This window comes from Grammomys surdaster, unplaced genomic scaffold (genome assembly GCF_004785775.1).
Source record: "Grammomys surdaster isolate TR1022 unplaced genomic scaffold, NIH_TR_1.0 125742, whole genome shotgun sequence".
NCBI classification, from domain to species: domain Eukaryota; kingdom Metazoa; phylum Chordata; class Mammalia; order Rodentia; family Muridae; genus Grammomys; species Grammomys surdaster.
The window spans coordinates 917,293-939,638 of NW_021620574.1; the positions used below are offsets into that span (position 1 = coordinate 917,293).

At 46.9% G+C, this 22,346-nt stretch overlaps 1 protein-coding gene across 2 annotated transcripts; it reads right to left on the minus strand.

Annotated features, from left to right (window-relative positions):
• Nucleotides 1-3,716: 3,716 nt before the first annotated feature.
• Tmbim6 (transmembrane BAX inhibitor motif containing 6) lies at nt 3,717-22,024 on the minus strand. Of its 2 annotated transcripts, none has more exons than XM_028788290.1 (10): nt 21,954-22,024; nt 11,991-12,075; nt 11,489-11,597; nt 10,090-10,210; nt 8,287-8,335; nt 8,100-8,197; nt 7,862-7,941; nt 7,411-7,511; nt 6,549-6,624; nt 3,717-5,375 (listed from the first exon to the last, which is right to left on the minus strand). In XM_028788290.1, exons 2-10 carry the CDS (start codon nt 12,044-12,046, stop codon nt 5,352-5,354), a joined length of 714 nt encoding a protein of 237 aa, XP_028644123.1. In that variant the 5' UTR covers nt 12,047-12,075; nt 21,954-22,024; the 3' UTR covers nt 3,717-5,351. The 2 variants fall into 2 exon arrangements, with proteins under 2 accessions (XP_028644123.1, XP_028644122.1); XM_028788289.1 differs by lacking the exon at nt 21,954-22,024 and adding an exon at nt 21,183-21,275.
• Nucleotides 22,025-22,346: the final 322 nt, after the last annotated feature.

Sequence of the window (22,346 nt, forward strand, 5' to 3'; positions counted from 1 at the left end):
TTCCCATGATTCTGATTTGTTATTATCAAACAACAAACTTTTTTCCCCTGAGTATCACAAGTGTTTATTTAGCAAAAGGTTTCATATGAAAATGTCCATGACCCAATCAATACACAATCAGACAGGCCCTTTGTGGAAGGAGGTGGACACTTCTTCTGAGCAGCCACTGTTTGGACTCTTTCCGAGGCTTCTAAGGTGATGATGCTGTTTCCTGTTCTGTTGTCCACTAGTTACCATCTCCACCCACCTCACCAATCTCAGGAATCATAAGGGGAGCAAAGCTCCATAGCGTTCCTGTACATGTCTGCCACCTTTAACTTCAATGATAACTTCTTGTTCATCGACTTCTTACCTTCAGGAGGGTGGGCTTTGCACATGTCGACTCCTCAGCCGGCTCCAACAGTTATCTGCTTCTGCCCGGAGGAGCAAAATGTTACATTGTCTCTATTAAGATGATGCTAGCGACTGCTACCATCACCTATCTTCAGACAGGTTTTCAAATTAAGGATACATTAACACAGTGATTCCTTCATCCCTCCGTCAGAGGAACATCTCTGTGGAGGGAAATACTTGCCCACGTCCCCAGAATAAAGTTAGAACAGAAAAGGAAGGCTAAAATGCTGTTTCCCTTTCCAGATATTTAGAGTGGCTGGTTGCTAGGCTCCTCCAAAGATGGTCGGTATTTTAAGTATGGTGAAATGGGACTGTGAAACGGCTCAGCATGTGAAGCACCTTCTCCCAAGCCTGTTGATAGGAACCGTGGGGACGCACACATAGACACCTTATGCTGGTCCCCTTACCCTGACACTTGAACCATGGGCAGTGTTGGTCATCTGAGCTACTCCAAACCCTACCGTTATTTTTAAATTGACAGACATACCAAACAGGCACAAAAAAAAAAAAAAAAAAAAAAACAAGTAAAAGTGATCCAGGCACACCATGTTGTGGCTGAGGATGTAGCCTCTCTGTTAGTAGAGAGCTCCAGGTTCAAAGTGCAGCGTCAAATAAAACTGGATGAAGAGGTGGCAAATGCTCGGGAGTTGCGGGCAGGAGGATCAGAAGATCAAGGCCACCCTAGGCAATTTAGCAAGTTAGAGCAAGTAAATCCAGTTCCAGTGTTTCCAGTGTCCTCTAGGGACATCCACTGACAGCAGGTATGTATATGATGCACACACTTACATACATGCAGGCAAAATATTCATATACATAAACTAAATGTAAAATGAAGTAAAATAAGACAGGCAGAATGTTGCAATTCCATTGTGAGGATGGAGGAGGAATAAGGTCTTCCTGTCTCAAAAACCCAAAATGAATAAACAGAAACAAAAAATGATTTTCTTCTTAGTTGTTTTTCAATTATAATTCTTACTGATCCTTAAATTGTCCCGTGTTGAGCTAGCCTCATTTCCCTAGGTTTGCCTTGTAGTCCTCTTGACTGGTACCAGTGGTCTTTGATAGAGTTCACTACGTTGCCTAAGCTGACCCCTGACTTTATCGGGGATAGGAGTCTCTGCTGAGCTTGCTTCGGATGGAGCATCTCATTTCCGGCATCTCTTGTCACAGACTTCTCAGCACCAACACTGACAGGTTTAATTCCCTCCAGCAGAAACAGGGAGTCCGGGAAACATGGCCCTTAGCCTGCCAATCAGCAGTCCTCAGGGTGGAAAATCAAGCCTAGCCTCTCTCTGGCTCTTGGATCCCTCAGTTGCCTGCAGGAATGTCTACTCCTCAGTGCCTCCCACTGGAGTCCTTGGTAAGCGATGGCCTACTTACTAATTATAACGCTAATTCCCATTTCCAGCTGTTCTAAAGCCCGCAAAACCTATGCGTGCACGCTGCACATGCGCCTTGCTTCACGCTATTTCCTTAGCGGCAGCCTCCACTCCACTGCCTTCCTTATCTCTTTGACTTACGTTGATTCAACCTTCAGGATTCAGCCTTAACTCATCTCCAAAGAGCACCTCAGACCCAGCAGGACTGTCTCCCACCCCTATCTCAACCCCACAGTTTGTGTATGTGTGTCCGGGGATTCCATGTCTGCCTCCCAGGAGCTGCCCTTGCCAGTTCTACTTTTACTAGAGGTCTGAGGGCCTGAACTGCAGCCAGCTTGCACCGCAAGCGCTGATGCACTGAGCCTCCTCACGTGCAATATTTACATGCAGCTCTCCTGTGCTACTGGGCAATGACTGCCCAACTGGGAATCATCTGAATAGATCTCCACATTGGGGTGTCTATTACCCCTAGTCCAAACACTGTATTAGAATCTTTTTCCAGCGCAGAAGTATCCATCGCTGCAGCGTGTCTTCCTCCCTCTGGTTCTGGCTGGACAGCGCTCCTCCCATTTGTCGTCCTCAGATGAATGGCTGCTGAGGGAGGATGAGGGGATGTTTGCTCTTGCAGCTCATACTGGTTAAAGATTTGGGGTGCAGAGACTATGCTGAAATTGATGTACTTTTCCCTCTCACTCAAAGTGCAACGTTAATGGCAGGGCAGAAAGGATGACAGTGCTCCGGAACTCTCCTCAGCACTGCCTGTACACACAAAAACTAGGACCCTGGCATCGGTGTGTCACCCGGTGTACCACTGGAAGTAACTGGCCACATATAGTAAATGCACCTGCCTTCCCTGGTTACTAAGACTACAATAAAGCAGGCAGGTGAGCTGCTCACTGGTCAAGGGACACATAAGTTAGATCCCTGGAACCCATAGAAATGTGGAGTGAACTGGTTCCGGTCATCCTCTAACCTCCAACTTGTGCTGTAGTTCTCACCCCCACAAACCTACAATGGTTAAAATGATGGAAATGGTTTTTAAAAAGGTCAATTCCCAGCATCCACACCAAGCAGTTACAACTGCTCCAGGGACTCAGATTCTGAAAAGGACTCTCTCACAGAGAGTCATTTTTTCTGGAGCCAGCTCCAGGGACTCAAAATCTGAAATAAAAAAACTGTGTGTCTGTGCCTCCCACCCACTTAGCACGCCTTTCCTCAGTTGGGAAACGTAGCTGCCTTCAGCTGCAGTAGCGTCGGGTGAACATTGGAACACTTGGCCCTTCGCTGGTGGATCCATTTGGGAGGTATGACCATGCCGGGGAGAGATCTGTCATGGAGGTAGGCTTTGAGAGTTAGAGACTCTCACCATTTCCAGTAACTGTAAATACCCTCCCTCCTCCATGGTGCCCTGGACATGGTGCTTTATCTCAGCACAGAAGTAACTAATACAGATGATTTACGGGTCCAACTAGGTCACTATAGACAAGATCCTACAATCTACACTACATATAACCATGGTTACAGGTCAGCAGAACAGGATGAGCAGACTGAAGTCACCTCACAAGTGCATTTATACGATTTTCACTCACTGGTGTTCCTGGGGAGGAGCCTGGCCACCAGAAGTGAACACAAGTACTTGCAGGGTGAGTGGCCCGCACCCCCAGACCCGAAGCTGATACACAGCCTACCTGTGGCAGTCACTACCACAGACAACCCCAGCACAGGCCAGGCTGAGGAGAGCGCTCTGGAGGAGCCCTGTGCTAGACAGAGAGAATGTCAACATTAGTGGCATGCTGGGATTCCAGAGCGGAGGCCTAAGTGTGTGTGCTCCTTGCTTCTGTGTCTGTAGAGAACACACTGGATCCAGTCAGCTCCCACGAGCAATGACAAGTGTTGACAACCCCAATCTAGTCTGCCCCTGATTTAACACACTAAGACACCAGGAAAGGTTAAGGAATTTTCTTTATTTTTTACAAATTAAGACTATGTAGATATATTTTTTTAATCAAAAACACCGTTGTCTTCACAGTATGAGTTAGAGAACGCAGCCTGAGCTGGAAACAAAGAACAGGGAACAGAGTGGAGATGGCAAAGATGCCTGTGTTAAAAACCTGTTAAGACATTTTATTTAAAAGTAGTTTTATATCTTTATCATTCTTGGCACTGTTTCTAAAGAAAAACTCCTTTTTCCCAAGCAAAAAAGCACAAGAGGTGGAGTCTGGCTTCAAGAGGTGGAACTCAGTCAGGTCCTGAGGCCTCGCAGCGTCAGTGTTCTGGGAGCCGCTGCTATCCCTTAGGTAGTAAGCTCAAGCCAGGGAAGGCATCAGGCAAGCAGGGCGGCACTTCAATGCACACACCACTCTGAGTGCACCAGTCCAGAGCGGTCTCATTGGACAGTGAGCCAGTGGCCACTGTGTCAACTGCACTGGCTGTGAGCAAAGAAAGCCCAGACCACCATCCTACTGCCAATGGCTTGGTAGCCAGGGCCACAACCACTCCGGGTGCCACTTTTCTGTGCAGACTATGATGGCCCACAGTCTGGTCAACAGGCTTCTGCCCAAAAGACCAAAAATTTCTGGAAACAGGTGAACAAACTCAAATAACTAAAGTGCATCTGTTAGTGATTGTTACCTGCTGCCTCAGCTCTGGCCTGACACTCCCGAATTGTGTCCAGGCAGGCAGACAGAAATGCACTGAAGAGCTTCTGAGAGTCATCAGCCCCACCTCACCGACCCCGCACGGTCACCCGGAGCTGCAGCCCTTAGCTAAGCGTGTCTGGCAGGACTCAGTACAATTAGCCCTGAGGCTCAACCAGTCTCCTTTCCTATCCTTTCCCCAAGATTTTTAGCCACAGCCACCTAGTGAAGACCAATCAATAACAAAGGTTGATAATTCTAAGAACCAACAAAGAAAACTACAATAGGGAAACTTGGGATTGTTCTCTTTACTTGCCACACATACTCAGATCTTCATGTTCCTCCCTGTACTCAAGTCTTCCCACCCACCGATGGAAAGCAGGTAAGTTCCCTGTGGGTTGCTCAGGAGTGAAAAGACCTCTTACAAATCTCCATCCCATCATCGTGGCAAGGCAGAAGCCATTTGTCAGACTAATTAGGCAGCAGAGGAAGGAAGCACCCACCAGAATCCACTCTGTGGCAGGCCTGGCAGCTCAGGACAGGTAAGCTCCTTCCCAGGGCAAACACACTGCCTAGTGTCACTGGAACTGTGAGAACCGAACCACAGAGCCGAAGTGGATCCAGCAGCAGCGTGGGGTCCGTCTGCAGAGGCATGGCAGGGCGCAAACTTCTGCTCTTACTTCTTCTGGGGCACTGGCTGCCCGGGCAGAGGGAGTGGCCGTGATGGGAGGACAGAAAAGGGAGAAGAACCCCAGGACACGAAGCCAAACTCCAAACTATATTCACTAATCAGTTTTTTGATCAAAAAATTCAAAATAGAGAAAACCACAAAGTACAAAAGCTTTCCTGATGCTTTTCATTATCATAGAACACGACACCTGTGATGTGTGCAAAGACATGGGGCGGAGGGAGAGGAGGCGAGCTGGGAAGGCTAGCGGCCAGTTCACTTCTTTTCTTTCTTCTTGTCCTACAGATGAAGAAAATCAGCTAGTCAGTCTTCCCGCTCTGATGCACAAACCCAATGAGTGAGCGTTGGCAAGGGTGTGGGGGACGTGGGCAGCGGAGAGAGGAGGGGCTCAGCATGAACGAGTCCTTTTGACCCTAGGCATGAGCCCAAGACAGCACCAAGGCCGGCAGCTGGGAGGAGCCAACCGCAGCTTCACTGTGTCCAGCCCAGCTGTGCCTCGGCCCACAGAGACTCAGCGAGCCCCGTAGTCACCTCTACAGCACTGCACTCACTGTCTGCCTGCTGACACCGCTACAGCACTGCACTCACTGTCTGGCATTCCTAAGTCAGGTTTATAAACGAAGGCCCACAGGTCTCTCTACTGTTGGACCACACTGACTATTAAAGTATTTTTGGGGGGAAAGAATTAAGATCAACAAAAATAAGATTAAGAAATAAGATAGGGCTGGAGAGATAAGCAGCAGTTACAAGCTCTGGCTGCTCGGGCAGACCTGGGTTTGACTGCCGGCACCCACACTGCGGCTCATAATTGTAGCTCCAGTTCCAGGGAATCCAGTGCATGCAGTACACATGTATACATGCAGGCACTCATAAATGCTCATTAAAAAAGAAAAAAAAGCTTTTAAAAACACACAGCAATGGTGCATGCCTTTAATCCCAGCACTTGGGAGGCAGAGGTGGGCAGATCTCAGAGTTTGAGACCAGCCTGGTCTACAGGGTGAGTTCCAGGACAGCCAGGGCTACACAGAGAAACTGTGTCTCCAAAAACAAAACAAAACAAACAAAAATACTTTTAAAAAATTGAAAGAAATTAACAAATGGATAAACGGATCCACTTCTGACATTCACAAGATAACGGCTGTCACTGGACGCCTTCTATAATAGCCTTTCCTGAGTCCTATCTTTGCAACCTTCAATTCTTCACAGGGTACAACCCTGCCGTCACAGACACCAAAGCTGTTTGCCATCTGCAACTCACCGAGGGAAGGGTCAGGTAAGACTTAAGGTCTTCTTACTCTGTCAGCACAGACCTTTGGTGCCCGTCCTGCGTGAGGGGCCTGCCTCTCACACACTTTGGTCTTACACAGTGTACAGTCCACTGCTCAGGATCTCCCACTCACACAGAGGCGGAGCAGGGCCCCTCTCTTCCGTGCAGGCTGCAGGCTGACTCACCTTCTCATTGAAGGCCAGGATCAGCATGAGCTTCCTGAAGAGTGTAATGAAATCCAGGAAGAGGTCGATGCAGTGCCTGAAAGAGAAGAACCAGCTCGCTCTCCGCACTTCCCGCTCTCCTTCAGCAGGAAACCCCAGGGAGCTGTCCAACCTGGGGTCCAACAGTCCACCCCAACACACAGTGGACACAAACATTCCAACTCAATAAATCCCCAAGGCATCAGGGTTAGACCATGCTCTGACAGAGACCAAGTCTGAGCCTGGAACCACCCATTACCAACACCTAGTGATGAGAGGAACGAAGGAGCACTACTTGACAAGTGAGACAGGCTCTCTCAGTACCGAGGGAGAGCAGAAACTCCTGGCTGCCTGGAGGTGGAGGCTGTTAACACTGTGCCCTGCTAGGGGTGGAGCTTAGCAGCAGTCCGCCTGGCCTGCTTGAGGTCAAGCCCCGTTTGTCCATCTTGTCCATCGGAGAATGCTTGCCTAGCACTGATCAGGCCCTGTCTCTAATCTCCAGCACTGCATAGACTGCTGGTGCATGCCTTTAATCCCAGCACTCAGGAAGTCGAGGGTCAGAAGTTCAAGGTCATTCTTTTTTTTTTTTGGTTTTGGTTTTTCGAGACAGGGTTTCTCTGTGGAGCCCTGGCTGTCCAGGAACTCACTCTGTAGATCAGGCTGGCCTCGAACTCAGAAATCCACCTGCCTCTGCCTCCCAAGTGCTGGGATTAAAGGCGTGCGCTACCACCGCCTGGCCATTCAAGGTCATTCTTAGCTGCACAGTGAGCTCACATGTGCGGTTATGGGATGGAACAGTGTGTCTCAGCCTGTGCTTGTCAGGCAGAGCAGGTCTCACACTTACCAGATGTAATCCTTATCTCCGTTTTCAGCCTTTTCAATAATGAGCTGAGTATCAAAGAGGACAAAGCCACACATGACCAGCAGCCCCAGGTACAGGTTTGCCTAACAAAAGCAAGACATCAAGTCACACGTGGTACTTGGTGCAGTGGGAAAACAACCAACTTGCAAATACATCACACACTAACCCAGAAGTCCATGTTACTTCCCCAAACACAATACTGCTCTCTTGCCTTGGGGTCACTAATCTGAACTTAGTAAACCCTGTTCTCCTGAGCTGCTAACCATGTCTTCCCACTGAGGCAGAGGCTGTGTCCCTATGAAGCCTCTTAAGGTTTGAAGGGCACTGCCCAAAGAAAGTGATGTTCTAGAAGGTTCACCTCTTTTGATTTAGAGTTAGGTAAGAAAAATGCAAGAGGCAAATAGCTGTTGGAAAGGTCTCTATAAAATCTCACCTGGAACAGCCAAATGGATCCAAAGAAAAGGTTCCCCAGGGAGGACAAGAACATGAGGCTCATAGCTGACATCAAGACACCTACAGGACACGGCAAAACTGTCGTGAGAAAACCCAAGGCGGGGCACAAGCAATCACATCGAGGCCATTTCTAACCTCTCCCCAGAGACCTGAGGTAGAACACACGGCCTAGTGATCGAATGGCTAGAGCAAGCCCAGAGCCTGTGTCCAGTCCTTACCTCCCAGAAACAGGTAGCTCCGGCGCCTGGCGTAGAGGGCACTCAGGCTGAAGCAGGTGAAGATCATGGCCGTGCCCATGAAAGCCGTGGGGAGGATGCTGTGAAGGACAAGGCTGTGAGCTGGGAGCCACGGTCTACAGTCGTGTGGCGGGTCACAAAGGTGTAAGGACACGGACAATACAGTTACCTGGGGTTGACAGCGATGCACAGCTCCAGAGCAGGTCCCAGGCCAACTCCTAGAAGCAAACCGAGGAACACAAATCCTGTCAGTTCTCAAGAGGGTCCTCATCCAAAGGCTGGTCACAAAAACAAGCACACAAGCCAACACTACTTTTTACTCCACCCTTTCCTCCTTTCAAGAGAATATATAACTAAATTAACTGATATATCAGTCCTCTGAGCTCAAAACCATGAAGTTAGAAACAACAAAAAGGCAGAAACATCAAATATATCTCTGAGACTGTAATGTGGGCCAGGCCAGAAACAGAACAGGATAAAAACAGGCATGGACTGGCGGCCAGAAACCTCACAGTCCTGCAGAATCAACCTCATTGGAAGTAAAGGGCAACCAGACCAGCTGTGTGGGGTATCACGTGGCAACAGGAGAGCAACTTGTCCCGGCCCAACACTTCTGTGCTGGCTATTTCCTCTTCTGATAATCTACCCCTAATACCTTAAAGACCAGAGTTCCCTGAGCCCCAAGTTGTAATTCCTAAGTTTCTTCCTTCCTAAAATCTCCTTACCACTGTATAGACTAGACCGTCACTGAGAACTCTTACCACTGTATAGACTAGACCGTCACTGAGAACCCTTACCACTGTATAGACCAGACCGTCACTGAGAACTCTTACCACTGTATAGACTAGACCGTCACTGAGAACTCTTACCACTGTATAGACCAGACTGTCACTGAGAACTCTTACCACTGTATAGACTAGACCGTCACTGAGAACCCTTACCACTGTATAGACCAGACTGTCACTGAGAACTCTTACCACTGTATAGACCAGACTGTCACTGAGAACTCTTACCACTGTATAGACCAGACTGTCACTGAGAACTCTTACCACTGTATAGACCAGACCGTCACTGAGAACTCTTACCACTGTATAGACTAGACCGTCACTGAGAACTCTTACCACTGTATAGACCAGACCGTCACTGAGAACCCTTACCACTGTATAGACTAGACCGTCACTGAGAACCCTTACCACTGTATAGACTAGACCGTCACTGAGAACCCTTACCACTGTATAGACCAGACCGTCACTGAGAACCCTTACCACTGTATAGACCAGACTGTCACTGAGAACCCTTACCACTGTATAGACTAGACCATCACTGAGAACCCTTACCACTGTATAGACTAGACCGTCACTGAGAACTCTTACCACTGTTTAGACTAGACCATCACTGAGAACCTGGTATGAGTCAGCACACTGCCTTTAAAGTACTTTACTACATTGCTCAACACTTGTTTCCTTTCATGAGAATTCTAAAATAGATGAGCTTTTTTCCCCCCCCAAGACAGGGTTTCTCTGTGTAGTCCTGGCTGTCCTCAAACTTGCTCTGTAGACCAGGCTGGCCTCTAACTCATAGATCTGCCTGGGTGTGCCACCACACCCAGCAAGAAATAAACTTTTGCCTAGATTCTCTCTTAGTTTGTGCCTGCCATTTAAAGTCATGGACCTCATTTGTTTGGGTCACATCTTTTTTTTTAATATATAAAAATAAGTCATAGTTTGCTAGCTATAAAGTACTAGCTAGAAGGTGCTTAACTGTATATGCAAGATGAACCTGCATCAAACAAGGAAATAGAACAAAGCAAAACGACCAACCAACCAGCCAACCTCCAGTACAAGTCTACTGACTGGTGAGCACAAAGCAAGGAGCCTGAAGGGAGAGATCACAGCAATGTCGTGGAATGTAGGGAAACTACAGAGCTGTTCTGAAACATCTGTACAAAGACTAAGACAACCTGCCCACATACCTGTAAGGAAGGCGAAGCCAGCAAGAAGCCCCAGCCTTTTCTGCTCAGTCTCACGGCTGTGAGGTGTGGCCATCAGCCAGATCATCAAGGCCAAGGAGCCCAGGGCGGAGAGCAGGCCAGCCTGTCGGAGCCAGCCAGAAACAAGTAGTTAAAGACTCACATTTATACGTTTAAATGCTCATCTGACATTTCTAACATCTGCTTCTTCACCTAGAAGCAGAGGAAAAGGTAGTACGTTCTCAGAGCGAGGGGGCAGGGAGACCAGAAGCCTTGAAGGTGAGGGCTAGGACCACGGTTGATGGCAAAGGCTCTGTGTGGTCCATCAATTACAGAACTACTCAAGCCAAAACAGGAATGTTGGGTGGAAAGGACCCCTTTGTCCACTTAAAGGAAAAAGGGAAACACAAGAATCACCTGTGTGATTCCCAGGGCTCAGCAGTTACAGGAAGAAACTCGCACTGTGGCCCACATAGGGCCATGTGTGCACATGGGCACGTCCTCATGGCCTCTGGCATGCTACTTTACATGTTTGCAAAGAGGGCTGAGCAGTGATCCAAGCACACTTGAATCCTCAAATACAAAGTCAGTTTGTTTGAGAACGGACTGAATTTTACATTACTTCAAACAACACACAACTAGAAAACAAAAAAACCGACCTAGAACTTGCTTTGAACTCCAGGATCAAAGCCTTGCCCTTCTGAGTGCCTAGAGCGAGTTTTCATGTAGTCCTTGGCAGGAGATGCCAGAACAAAAGGACAGTCTATGACAGTGACAAATGCCAACATAGAGCACACACCTCTGCACCTATGCCAAAAGCAGGCACTCTAAAGCCTGGCTGCGAGGAAGCTTCAAACTTCTTGATTATTCTTTAAAAATAAAAAATGTGTCTTCTACCTCTGCCGGTCAAACCTAAACTCTCCTCTGTAAGACAGCGAGTCACTGAAGGTTTCACCAGGCAGGAAGATAACTAAATGGGTCAAATCTGTACAAGTCCCAGTCTTGCCTCTTCTGACAACTAACTGTACAACTGGTTCCAAGTATCCCACAGTCACCAAGGAAACAAAAGAAACGGTGGGATGGCAAAAGCCATGGAGTGCCAGCACCTAGTTTAAGCTGAGGACGGGGTCTCGCATGTCAGCAACGACAGCCATATATCTTCAGGGGGCTAAGTGTCCAGTGGAAGAGACTGCTGGGTTCAGTGAGTGTCTAGAGGAAAACAGCTACCAATAAACTCAAAGAGTTTAATAATGTGAATACTGGCTGGCTAATTCTGAAACCGAACTATTGATCAAGATATTAAAGAGGGGCATAGGAATAGGCTACCCTATCAGAGTGCTGTTACACCCAGAGAAAAAACTGAACGAACGAATGAATGAATGAACAAATGAATGAAACTTACCTGGATGAAGTGTGTGACCACATGGACATAGGCCCCTGCTGCCGCCACAAACATACATAGTGCAAAACTGGCGTAGACCTTCTTTAGGTGCTGCTGTGTCGAGGGAGTTCTAGGAAAGAGTGTTTACAATACATCATGTCTTGATGCATGTGCTCATCTAAGCTGCAGTTATTTCTAGCTCTCCTTTGCCAGAGGAGGAAGTGAAGGCTCTATTATCAACAGTTTGAGATACTTTGGGAAGAACAAATTATAATAAAAAAAGAATGTTTAGAAAATGAGTTAACAGAATTTTTAAATCCTCAAGAAGAGCCCAAACCCAAAATACATGAGCACTGAGTAACCAAACCAGAACCAAGGACTTGCCAGAGACTACACAGCATCCCTAGAACCTGACGACTTATGCTAGGCTTCTCTGGAATCTGGCCAATTTGTTACTGCCACATATAAAAGAAACTAGGTATGACCAGAAATATGAGGGCCACAGCAAGATTAAATCACTTACATGTGGGAAAATTTTAAGAGGGCATCAAAGTTGATCTTCCGATCAAATATATTCATGGCTCCAAGTCTGTTCAGCACAGCCTCCGCTGAGAAGAAAGAAGAGCTTGTTTATAGACATGAGGACATGCAAGAGCACAGGCGTCTTTCTTATTTAAAAGAAAACAAAAAGACAGTACACAAGTTTTGAAAAATTATAAGTTCCCCATCACTCTTCATGAAGACATGAAACATCTTCTCCTTGAAAGTATTTTACTATCATTTGATTCTCTTATTTTACAAAGTAATTACAATTTCTAAAGAACAAATTCATCCTTGAGAAAGACAATTTATAAGAAAAAATTTCAGTGAGCAATCTAGTTAAAGAAGCCTGCTACCATCAGGGCATTCTTGCTGTTTCTGGTTTTTATTCTTTGAGTGTGGGGTCCACACGAGTGGGAGTGGCATGTGGGGATCAGAGGTCACTTCTGGGAGTGAGTGCTCACCTTCCCCAGGCAGCATGGGGGCTGAGGACTGAACTCAAGGCTCAGCAAGCCAAGCGCTTATATGGCCTTGGATCAATTATGCCATTGCTTCATGAAACTAAAGAACGCTCTCAGAAAAGGAACCTCAAAGATTAAAAAAAAAAAAAAACGCCAAAAAGGCATTTACTTATTTATTTCAGACATGGTCTCACTATATAGTCTTAGCTGGCCTAATGTTATTGTTTTATTTTAGGGGTATGTGTGTGTGTACACGTGTGTTTACATACATGTATACCGCATATGACCATATGCACCTAGTGCCCAAGGAGGCCAGAAGAAAGGATGTGATTACAGGGAACTGCAGTTATGGGAGATTATGAGTCACCTATTATGGGTGCTGGTAACCAGACAGAGCCTCTCTAAGACCTGCAAGTGCTCTTATCTGCCGAGTTACCCCTCCTGCTCCCTCCAAACCTTTCTGTTTGTCTAAGACAAGCTCTTACTAGAGGCTCTGACTAGACTGGATCTTGCTATGCAGACAAGGCTAGCCTTGAACTCAGCTCTGCCTGCCTCAGCCTCCCAAGTGCTGGGATTAAAGGCATGCCCCACCATGGCTGGCTTCCTTGGAATCTCATAGAAGATTGTAATCATATACACACTCACTTATATTCTGTGTAAATCTTTGTGTATATTTGTGTGTGTGCTCTCTCAATTGTGTGTGTGACTGTGGACACATGCTTGCCACAGCATGCATGCTGAGGTCAGAGGGTGGTGACCTTGGTCCTCACCTCCACGTTGACACCGTCACTTTGTTCTCACTATTATACGTCAGGCTAGTCTCCTGTGAGACTTTATTGTCTCTCCCCAACCATGCCTGGCTTTTACATGGTTCTGAGGACTTAAATTCAGGTCCTTAACATTTTCATGAGAAACACTTAACCACTGAGCCACCTCTTCAACCCACTTGATATTCTCCCCTTAGAGTTTCTAAATGTTAATAACTACTCTTCCCCTCGTCCATACAGAGCAATATTTAACATAAAGAATATTTTTCCTAAGCAGTCTACACAATGCTCTAATATTTAAGTGTATATATCCTGAAAGCTCATCAAAACCAGAACATGACGACGCAGTGTTATCCCTAAGACAAGACCTTACTAGAGGCTCTGATTAGACTGGATCTTGCTATGTAGAGCACAGACCTTATTCCAGTTTTCCTAACAGTCCCAGTGTTAGATGGTGGCACTTTAGATTCAAAGCAGGGCATCTGCCATCCCCTTCCCACCGTGAACCTTGGGGAGTCAAACATGTAGGCAGTGAAACTGCCTCCCCCACCACCCCAGAAATTTAAAAGCAAAAGCTAAAACCCAACCAAACCACATCCAGGTTACATCATGCCAATACCATAAAGCCATATTAACTGCTGCTCCTCTCTCTCATGCAACCCAGAACAGTCCACACAATCAGATCTAGTTCAGAGCTTTCTCTCCTAAATAGATCCTAAACATTGTTACTAAACACACAATGTCCACTCTATTCCTAATCTGCCAAAAAGGGGGCAGGGGAAGGGGAAGAACCATTAACCTGCAATCTAAGTTACAAACAACCTCTGAGGAATCGCAGAGCAGTAGAAAGACGCATTCTTACAGTTCTGTAAGTCACCACCCCAGGCTCTCTCCCCTCCAAGGAAACGATCACAAAGGTTCCTGGCTGGCTTTCGCATCACAGCCCTGCTTACCTTGAGTCTTAGTATTTAGGCTCTAAGAACAGATCTGGAGAAGCTGCAAACCCACTACGGCTGCTGCTCTACTCTCTGAGTCACCAGCCCCTGCGCCCTCTTGATCCAGATGGTGCAACTATTGCAGGCTGTTGCAAGGCCAAGCAGTCTTCCACAACCACGATGAGTTCACTCCCCAGAGAGCACACTTACAGGACGGGACAATCCAGCGACTGGAAAGTGTCTGTAAGGCTTCCATTAACCCTCCTAATGACATCCCCAGGGAGAACCTGCAACCTACAGTCAAGTTTCTCAGCTCTCACAGTCCGAGAGCTAACATACATCTTGCTTCCAATTTCAAGCATCAACAGGGGAGGGGCCCTAAAATACCCAGGGGATTGTTAGTCAGAAAGGGGCAATACTCATGTAATCAGACCCCTCTGAGGGGAAACTGACAGAGAGCACAAAGAACTCTTCTTTCCCAGTTTGCTCTTTGACATGTTCCAGAAGGTACTGCCTGCCTCTTTCTGGGGCTTTCAGTTGATTTAAAAAAAAAAAAAAATGATGGGGGAGCTGGAGAGGGGGCTCAGCAGTTAAAAGCACTGGCTACTCTTTCCCAGGACCACGAGAGCACACACATGTCGGTCTACAGCTGTAAGCCCAGTTCCAGGGGATGCTATGCCCTCTGCTAAACCCTGAGGGTACCAGGTACACATGCACTGCACAGACATATTTGCATACAAAACACTCACACACTCTAAGAAAACGGGGGGAGGGGGCACGAAGAAGCCTGTGGGTAAGGATGAGGACACCAAGTACTCAGCTTTACTTAAGCCACACACACCGTCCTCCCTCCTCAGGCATCGATGGGAAACGCAGTCTCACAACGCAGCCAGCCCTTTCATCCCAAGTATCCCAAGTGCTAGGATTCCATCTGTCACACCAGGGTAAAATTTCCACGGTTTGGTTTCACTACCTATTTCTTAAACAACAGGGTTTCTCTCTGTGTCCCCAGCTGTCCTAGAACTTGCTTTGTGGACCAGGCTAACCTCAAACTCAGAGATCCACCTGCCTGCCTGGGCCTACTGAGTGCTGGGATTAAAGGCATATACCACAACACCCAACCTATGTCAAAATTTAAGTGAAATATGTTTACAGCAAGTTTAATACTGTTACAGAGGGGTAGGAGAGCAATCAAGGTCTGAGAGATGGCTCACGGGTAAAAACACTGGCTCTGTAGCCCGAGGATTAGGTTTCACCCCCAGGTCCCACAGTGAATGAAGAGTGCTGACTCTGAAAAGTCCTCCTCAAGCCTCCACATACATGCTGGGTCATGCATACAGCCATGGTCACTCGCAGCACGTACAGACACAGTAATAAAACTTCTAAGCTTTTTTAAAGTAGTAATGTATACACCTAGTGTACATATATTTCATTTTGGAAATGGTAAAATGAGGGAAAGCAGGCCTCAGAAGGAAATGTTGTTCCAAATTATCAAGAATAAAAGTATAAACAGAGATAAAATGCTCCCTCAAGGTTCTGTTTCTATTCTTGAGACAGATTCTCACTATGCAGCCCTGGCTGGCCTGGTACTTACAGAAGAAATTCAACTGCTTTTGCCTTCAAGGTGCATGCTGCCATCCCAGGCTCTGACCTACGCACTTAAAAAAAATACTGGACTAGAATACATCTCACCTGCCTAGCACAAGTGAAGCCCTAGGTTCAATCCCAGATACTACAAAAATAATTACTATCCCAGTGTATGTGGTCAAAACTGCCCCAAAATTCACTATAATATTTCTGACACACAACTAAGACTATTAAAAAAAAAATCCAACAACTCAGGTATGGTGGCACAGCTCTGGAATATCAGCACTTTGGAAACAAAGCCAGGATAAATGTAACTTTGGGGGCAACCTGGGCTAAATAGTGAAGCTTCGTCTTAAAAAAGAAAATCACTGACTTATCTCATCATAAACTCTAACTCATACAGAAGTCCATAAACAGAACCTGAGTTCTAGAAAAACTAAAGTCTTGAAATAGCATGAGATTATTTACACAAAATTAAATGGCAGTGCCTCCTGGGGTCATGGGGAATTTGCTTATACTGCATGTATTAAAAAAGAAAGAAAGAAAGAAAGAAAGAAAGAAAGAAAGAAAGAAAGAAAGAAAGAAAGAAGAAAGGAAGAAAGAAGGCAGGCAGGCTCAAGTGTCTTAATTACAACCCAAACCCTTTGACTATATGCTTCATTTTATGCCTTATCTTTTTGTTTTGTTTTTTGTTTTGTTTGTCTTTTCAAGACAAAGAGACACAGAGCTTCTCTGTGTGACCCTGAGTGTCCTGGATCTCAAGACATCCCCCTGCCTCTGCCTCCCAGTGCTGGATCAAAGGAGTGCGCACCACCGCTCAGCTCTATGCCACTATCTTTAAGGCAGCAGGAACAGAACGAACAGAATCCATCAAACTCTGTCATACATACTGCTAAAGCTTCCCTGAAGTGTCACCAGAACTGTGGCTAACAGGGCCAGCCTCCTGCCAAAGCCATCCCAGATTATACAACAAAAAGCAAAAGCGGGAGAAACATTAATCCTGCCATTCTGGAAGGCTGAAGAGGACAGGACATTCAACAACATCCGGTGTTTCACAGTTGAGACTTACTAAAAACAAAACCACCCCCAGCCTGAGGGCATGGCTTAGTGACAGAGCACTTGCCCAATTTCATCAAGGCCCGCCCTACATTCAACCACCAGTGCTCAAACACACTCAAACACACTCAAACACACACACACCCCAAAAACTTCCAAGTTTACTGCATAGCTGCACCATGGAAGAGCCAGGTATTTCTGTGACCTCCTTTTGCTCGGGGATAAAGCCTATCCAGTCTTGTTAAATCCCTTGTTTCCGTTCCAGGTGCCCTTCTTACCCTTGTCTTAAAACAAAAGATTATTATCTAATAATGGTCATGCCTTCCAAGTGTGTACATGCACACACAAAACCTGCAGCACTGGAGAGAAGCTCTGTGAGAGAGTGCTTAAAAGCATGCAAAAGGCCCTGCCCACACTGAACACAAACTGTAACTAATCATGAAGGCTTAGCAGACAGGAGGACGAGATGTCAATCAGATAAGGAGGAAGTGTGAGAAAACACGCTGGAGGAACGTGATAAAGCTCACTTCTGGTTAGAACGCCCTTTGTTTAAATGGCATACTTTCCCTCTATCACACTCACACTGCCCCTCTTGCCCCAGAGGGTGCTAAGTGCTCTGAGACAGCCCAATAACTACTAAGTGATAAGCGGCCATGGTGGAGTTTGTTAAAGTGCAATATTAGCTTGATGTTTTTCTTGCTACCCTAGGAAGTAGTCACTCAATTTCAAGGCAATCCAAAGTATCCTGTTTCAACTAAGGCTGGGCCTACATCGTAAGACAGTGGTTCTCAACTCTCCTAATGCTCTGACCCTCTAACATACTTCCTCAGGCTGTGGTGACTGCCAGTCACAAAATTATTTTTGTTGCTAGTTCATAACTATAATTTTGTTAATGTTTTGAATCATAAATGTCTGATATGTAGAATATCTGCTTTTCGACCCTGATGAAAGGGCCGTTCAACCCCAGGTTGAAAGCTGCTGTCCCAAGGAGACCTGAAGTCCTAGAGCTCTTACCTGAATAAAAAATTCCCAGGTTATGCCGGGCAGTGGTGGCGCACGCCTTTAGCCCCAGCACTTGGGAGGCAGAGGCAGGCGGATTTCTGAGTTCGAGGCCAACCTGATCTACAGAGTGAGTTCCAGGACAGCCAGGGCTACACAGAGAAACCCTGTCTCAAAAAACAAAAACAAACAAACAAAAAAAAAAATTCCGGGGTTAAGCTATCACTGTATTCATCTCTGGAGAGGGTTGCCTCAGAACCAAGACCATCATTACTGAAGAAATGCCTATTTGCAATTTTTTTGAGACAGGGTCTCTCTATATAGCCCTGGCCATCCTATAACTCATAGAGCAGGCTGGCCTTGAACTCATGAAGATCGGACTGCCTCTGCCTCCAGAGTTCTGGGATCAAAGAGGTAGGCACCACTTCGCCTGGCTCAAATTTATTATTTTGAACCAACTACTGAATTTCCTTCTCTGAAACTGCAACTCTTTGGCAGAAGTAAAGCATAAAAAGGTTTCAATGTTTAAATACACAATCTTCCATTAGAAACCAACAGTCCCTCCCACTGTTTATTCGCCGCACTAAAAAGAACACGCATAAATCAGGAACAAGAGCGACCTGCAACCTCAAGACTTATTTACTGTTAAGTGTATTGGTGTTTGCCCTGCATCTGAACCAGGGAGCCAGATCCCGCGGAACAGTTATGAGCTGCCATATGGGAAGAGAACTGGAAGAACAGCAGTGCTCTTAATCATTGAGCCAAGCCCCAAGCCCCAAAACTTCAAGTCACCCTTCCTCAGCTAGCCCAGTAGATCCTACTCAGATGCAATCCTTTCTCTCTAGTCTTGAATACTGTATTCAGGAAGTGTGTACTACTATGAAATCTGGTTAGAAAGTCTCTGGAAACAAAAGAGGATGAACTAGAAGGCATCTGTACCAGAGCCTACAGCCAAATCAAAGGACCAACACGTAGAAGGGAGAACATCCTGAGTGGCTGGTTCCTCGAGGGAGACCAATGCCCTTGGGTAGTTTATGAAATAAAATGAAACTCTTCAAGTCAGTGCATTATCTCCAGTGATAACAAGGATCAATGTGACCCCTTCTGGATGTGCAGGGACAGTGCTCAAGACAGCTGAATTGACAAAGCAGAAAGGGGGCAGGCAATAATTCATGGCCTAGTGTTTAATTAAATGTGTAAAGTGTTTGACTTGCTAGTTTAGATGTTAAATGCATACACCAAGATATAACAACATTAGCTTCACATTAAGTCCAAGAGGCACACAATAAAGGTTTTTCTTTTTCTTAACGGCTGTGTGATAGTGGTAATAGAAACAGATCTGGAATTTCAAATCCTGCCTTTTCTACCACATAACCGTGAGAAAATAGTTTTACTTAATCTCACTTCCCTCTTCAACTATAACATAACACATGATTAATACCAGTTCTACTGACTCTCAATAAGAAACACATGGACTGCCGGACAGTGGTGGCGCAGGCCTTTAATCCCAGCACTTGGGAGGTAGAGGCAGGTGGATTTCTGAGTTCGAGGCCAGCCTGGTCTACAGACTGAGTTCCAGGACAGCCATGGCTATACAGAGAAACACTGTCTCAAAAAAAAAACAAAAATATACAGAGAAACCCTGTCTTTAAAAAAAGAAAAAAAAAAAAGAAGAAGAAACACATGGATGACTTCACAGCATGCAGGGTGCTAACCCGACATTAGTACTGATCTGACCAACATCAGAAAGTGGAAGCAGGGGAGTCAGAACCAGCTTCAGGTCTCCTGACCTCTCTGGTGCAGTGCCACTTCACCCACACAGAAAAACACGCTTTCAACAAGGCAGTTCCTTAACTCCCCAGAACAGATGTCGGTTCCCCCCACAATGTATTTTTTTAGCATTTCTACCAAGACCATGAACTTTATCTGTAACAAGGAAAAACTGGAAATGCTAAATATCCGAATATTAATGACGCCTTTTCCTAGTCGTTAGGAAAGCAGGACTTCAGATAGACAGGGAGAGCAGGGCCCGGGTACAGAACCTGATTTCCCCATGATGAATAACGGAAGAGGGAAACTGTGGATCCCAGTGACAGGCCGAGTCTCTCAAGGACTCCAGCCATTCCCTACTAGAAGAAAATGGAGGGAAATCTAAATGTCCGCTTGTTCAGTTAAAGCCCCAAAACAATTTAGACAATAAAGAAACACCAAAGAAAATAAATTTAGCAATTGCAGACTTAAAGTGTGTTCACAGAAGCCATGAAAACGTGATTATGCTTTTTTGACCCAGACCTCCTGAGCCACCCTACCCATACAGCCGCAAGATAAACTACATACCAATATTAATAAATAACTACAAAGTCTGCCGTTGACCTTCGGCCTTAAAATTCTTGTTCGCGTTTCAAGCAGTCAGCTAGTCTAAAGTGTTACACATTCACAGGTAGTTTGTGTAACTGGAGAGTCTCAAGTTCAAAGTGGTTTTGTTGTTTGGCCAACAGAAGCCTGATTGGACAGGCAAAGCAACCTGCCCTGGCACCAAAGAACTTGGTTTTTTTTGTTGTTGTTTTAAAAAGAAAAGAAAGAAACGAAGACAGGCAGGCCAAAGCCTACTTATCAGAGGCTTTAGGAAGTCAGTCCAAGGAAAACATCGCCGCCCTTCCGGGGCAGACTTTGGGACTCACCCAGGGTTCAGGACCAAGCAATCAAGGCCACCTCACCTGTCCAGAGGTAACCAATCAGATCAGAGTGGGGCTGCTCCGTGGGGCTGGGGAGCCCAGCCAAGCCCAGGGCTTCTCACCTCTGCCTCTACCGTTGGCTTCTAAGTAACTAAGGAATCTCGCGTGTCATAGTGAAGTGTGACATCACCTGGCCCGCCGTGACAGGGCAGTCTGCCTAACCAGGCCTGCCTCAAGTCCTCAACCCCGACGGCTCACCCAGACGGGGCAGAGGAACCCAAGAAGGAGCAGCGGAGCAGCAGCGATCGCTGGGTGGGGCGGAGTGACCACAACGACACAGCTTTCTCTTTCGTTTACCTCAAAGTCAGGAGTAAGGGACCTGTCTCGAATTCAAGCTCTGAACTCGGCTGAAGGGAAAGGGACCCAAGCGAGTGTCGCTAAGAGGCCTTCACCACAGAGACAGGCCCAACTGCCCGGGAGACCCCGCAGACTCGCCCCCGCCGGCGCTGCTGCGCATGCGCGGCACTAGTTCCTCCGCGTCCCTCCCCGCCCAGCTTTCCTTCGAGCTCGACGCAGAGCAGGCCGGGTTCCCTAAGGAGCTGCTCTGCCCGAAAACGGAAGCTACTACCCACCCCTGCTCTCGCTCCCTCCCTATCCCTCACTCCGGGTTTATCCGATCCTAGTTTCGCACGTACCTTCTTAGCCCACCTCTCCGGAGCTTCCCCGCTCTGCTAAAACCGGATGTGCTCTGCGTCTCCGGGGGTTGGCGCTGGAAGTCTACCCACATCCGCCCCTGGGAAGCCCCGCCCTCAGACCCGCCCCTGAAAGTTTTCATTGGTCCCCGGCTGCACTGCCGTCTGTCTGTTGGCTGCACGTTCATAAACAGCAGCCGCTTTCGTCAGAGTCATCGGCTAATACTCTTGTCAATCAAGACTGTGGCCACCAACCGGCACCTTAGCAATAGGCCTCCGCCTTCTTCCCCCATAGGAAGGATGGACGTCGGTCTGGTGACCCATGGAATAGGAAAAGTGAAGTGGGGCGTGTCAGGCTTAGACCGCGGTCTTATGAGACCACCCACGGCACTAAAATGTCCCAAGATTTCTGGTTTTAGGCTGCTCGTGGAATGGTAAAGAAGGAAAGCGAGGCAACCCTCCCTGGAATCTTTTGTTTTGTTTTGCGAGACGGGGTTTCTCTGTCCTGGCTGGCCTGGAACTGTCTGTAGACCAGCCTCCCAAGTGCTGGGATTAAACACAGACGCCACCGACGCCCAGCTTCCTCGAGACCTTTTAACGTTGACTATAATGGATCTTAAGCTTCAGAGCACCTTTGAAGGTTCAGCCATTCTATAGGGACCCAGGGATCCTAGCCTGGAGGATTTGAGGCCACCCGGTAGCCCTGGAGCCCCAAGCAAACTGGCTACAAAGACCACACCACCTACATGGAAGTGGGTGATTCTTTATACTTACCAAAGGCTCTGTAAGTCAGGTGTAACAGGGCAGCAAAGACCTGGTCTTGCAATCCTAACCACCTCTTTAGAGACCTGGCCAAGGGCGGTCAAAGAGCAGGTGGTTCCCTGCCTCCCCCCTCTAGGGCGTGTTCCCTTGCACAACCAGTGCAAGAACTAGTAAGGCGCTGTGAAGCTAATTTAAAAAGAAAGAAAGAAAAAAAAAACCAACAGGAGCCTTATTTTATTTTCATTTTTGCGGCCTACGCTTTAAAACATCGATTTCACAACTCATTAGTACTGTCTGAAATCACAAGTATAGAACGGGTTCCAGCTGGGGCCTGGGTGGTTGAGGGCTACATGCTGAAACAGGGCCCTGGAGGACTCCAGAGAGAGGCAGCGTGAGGAATGTGTA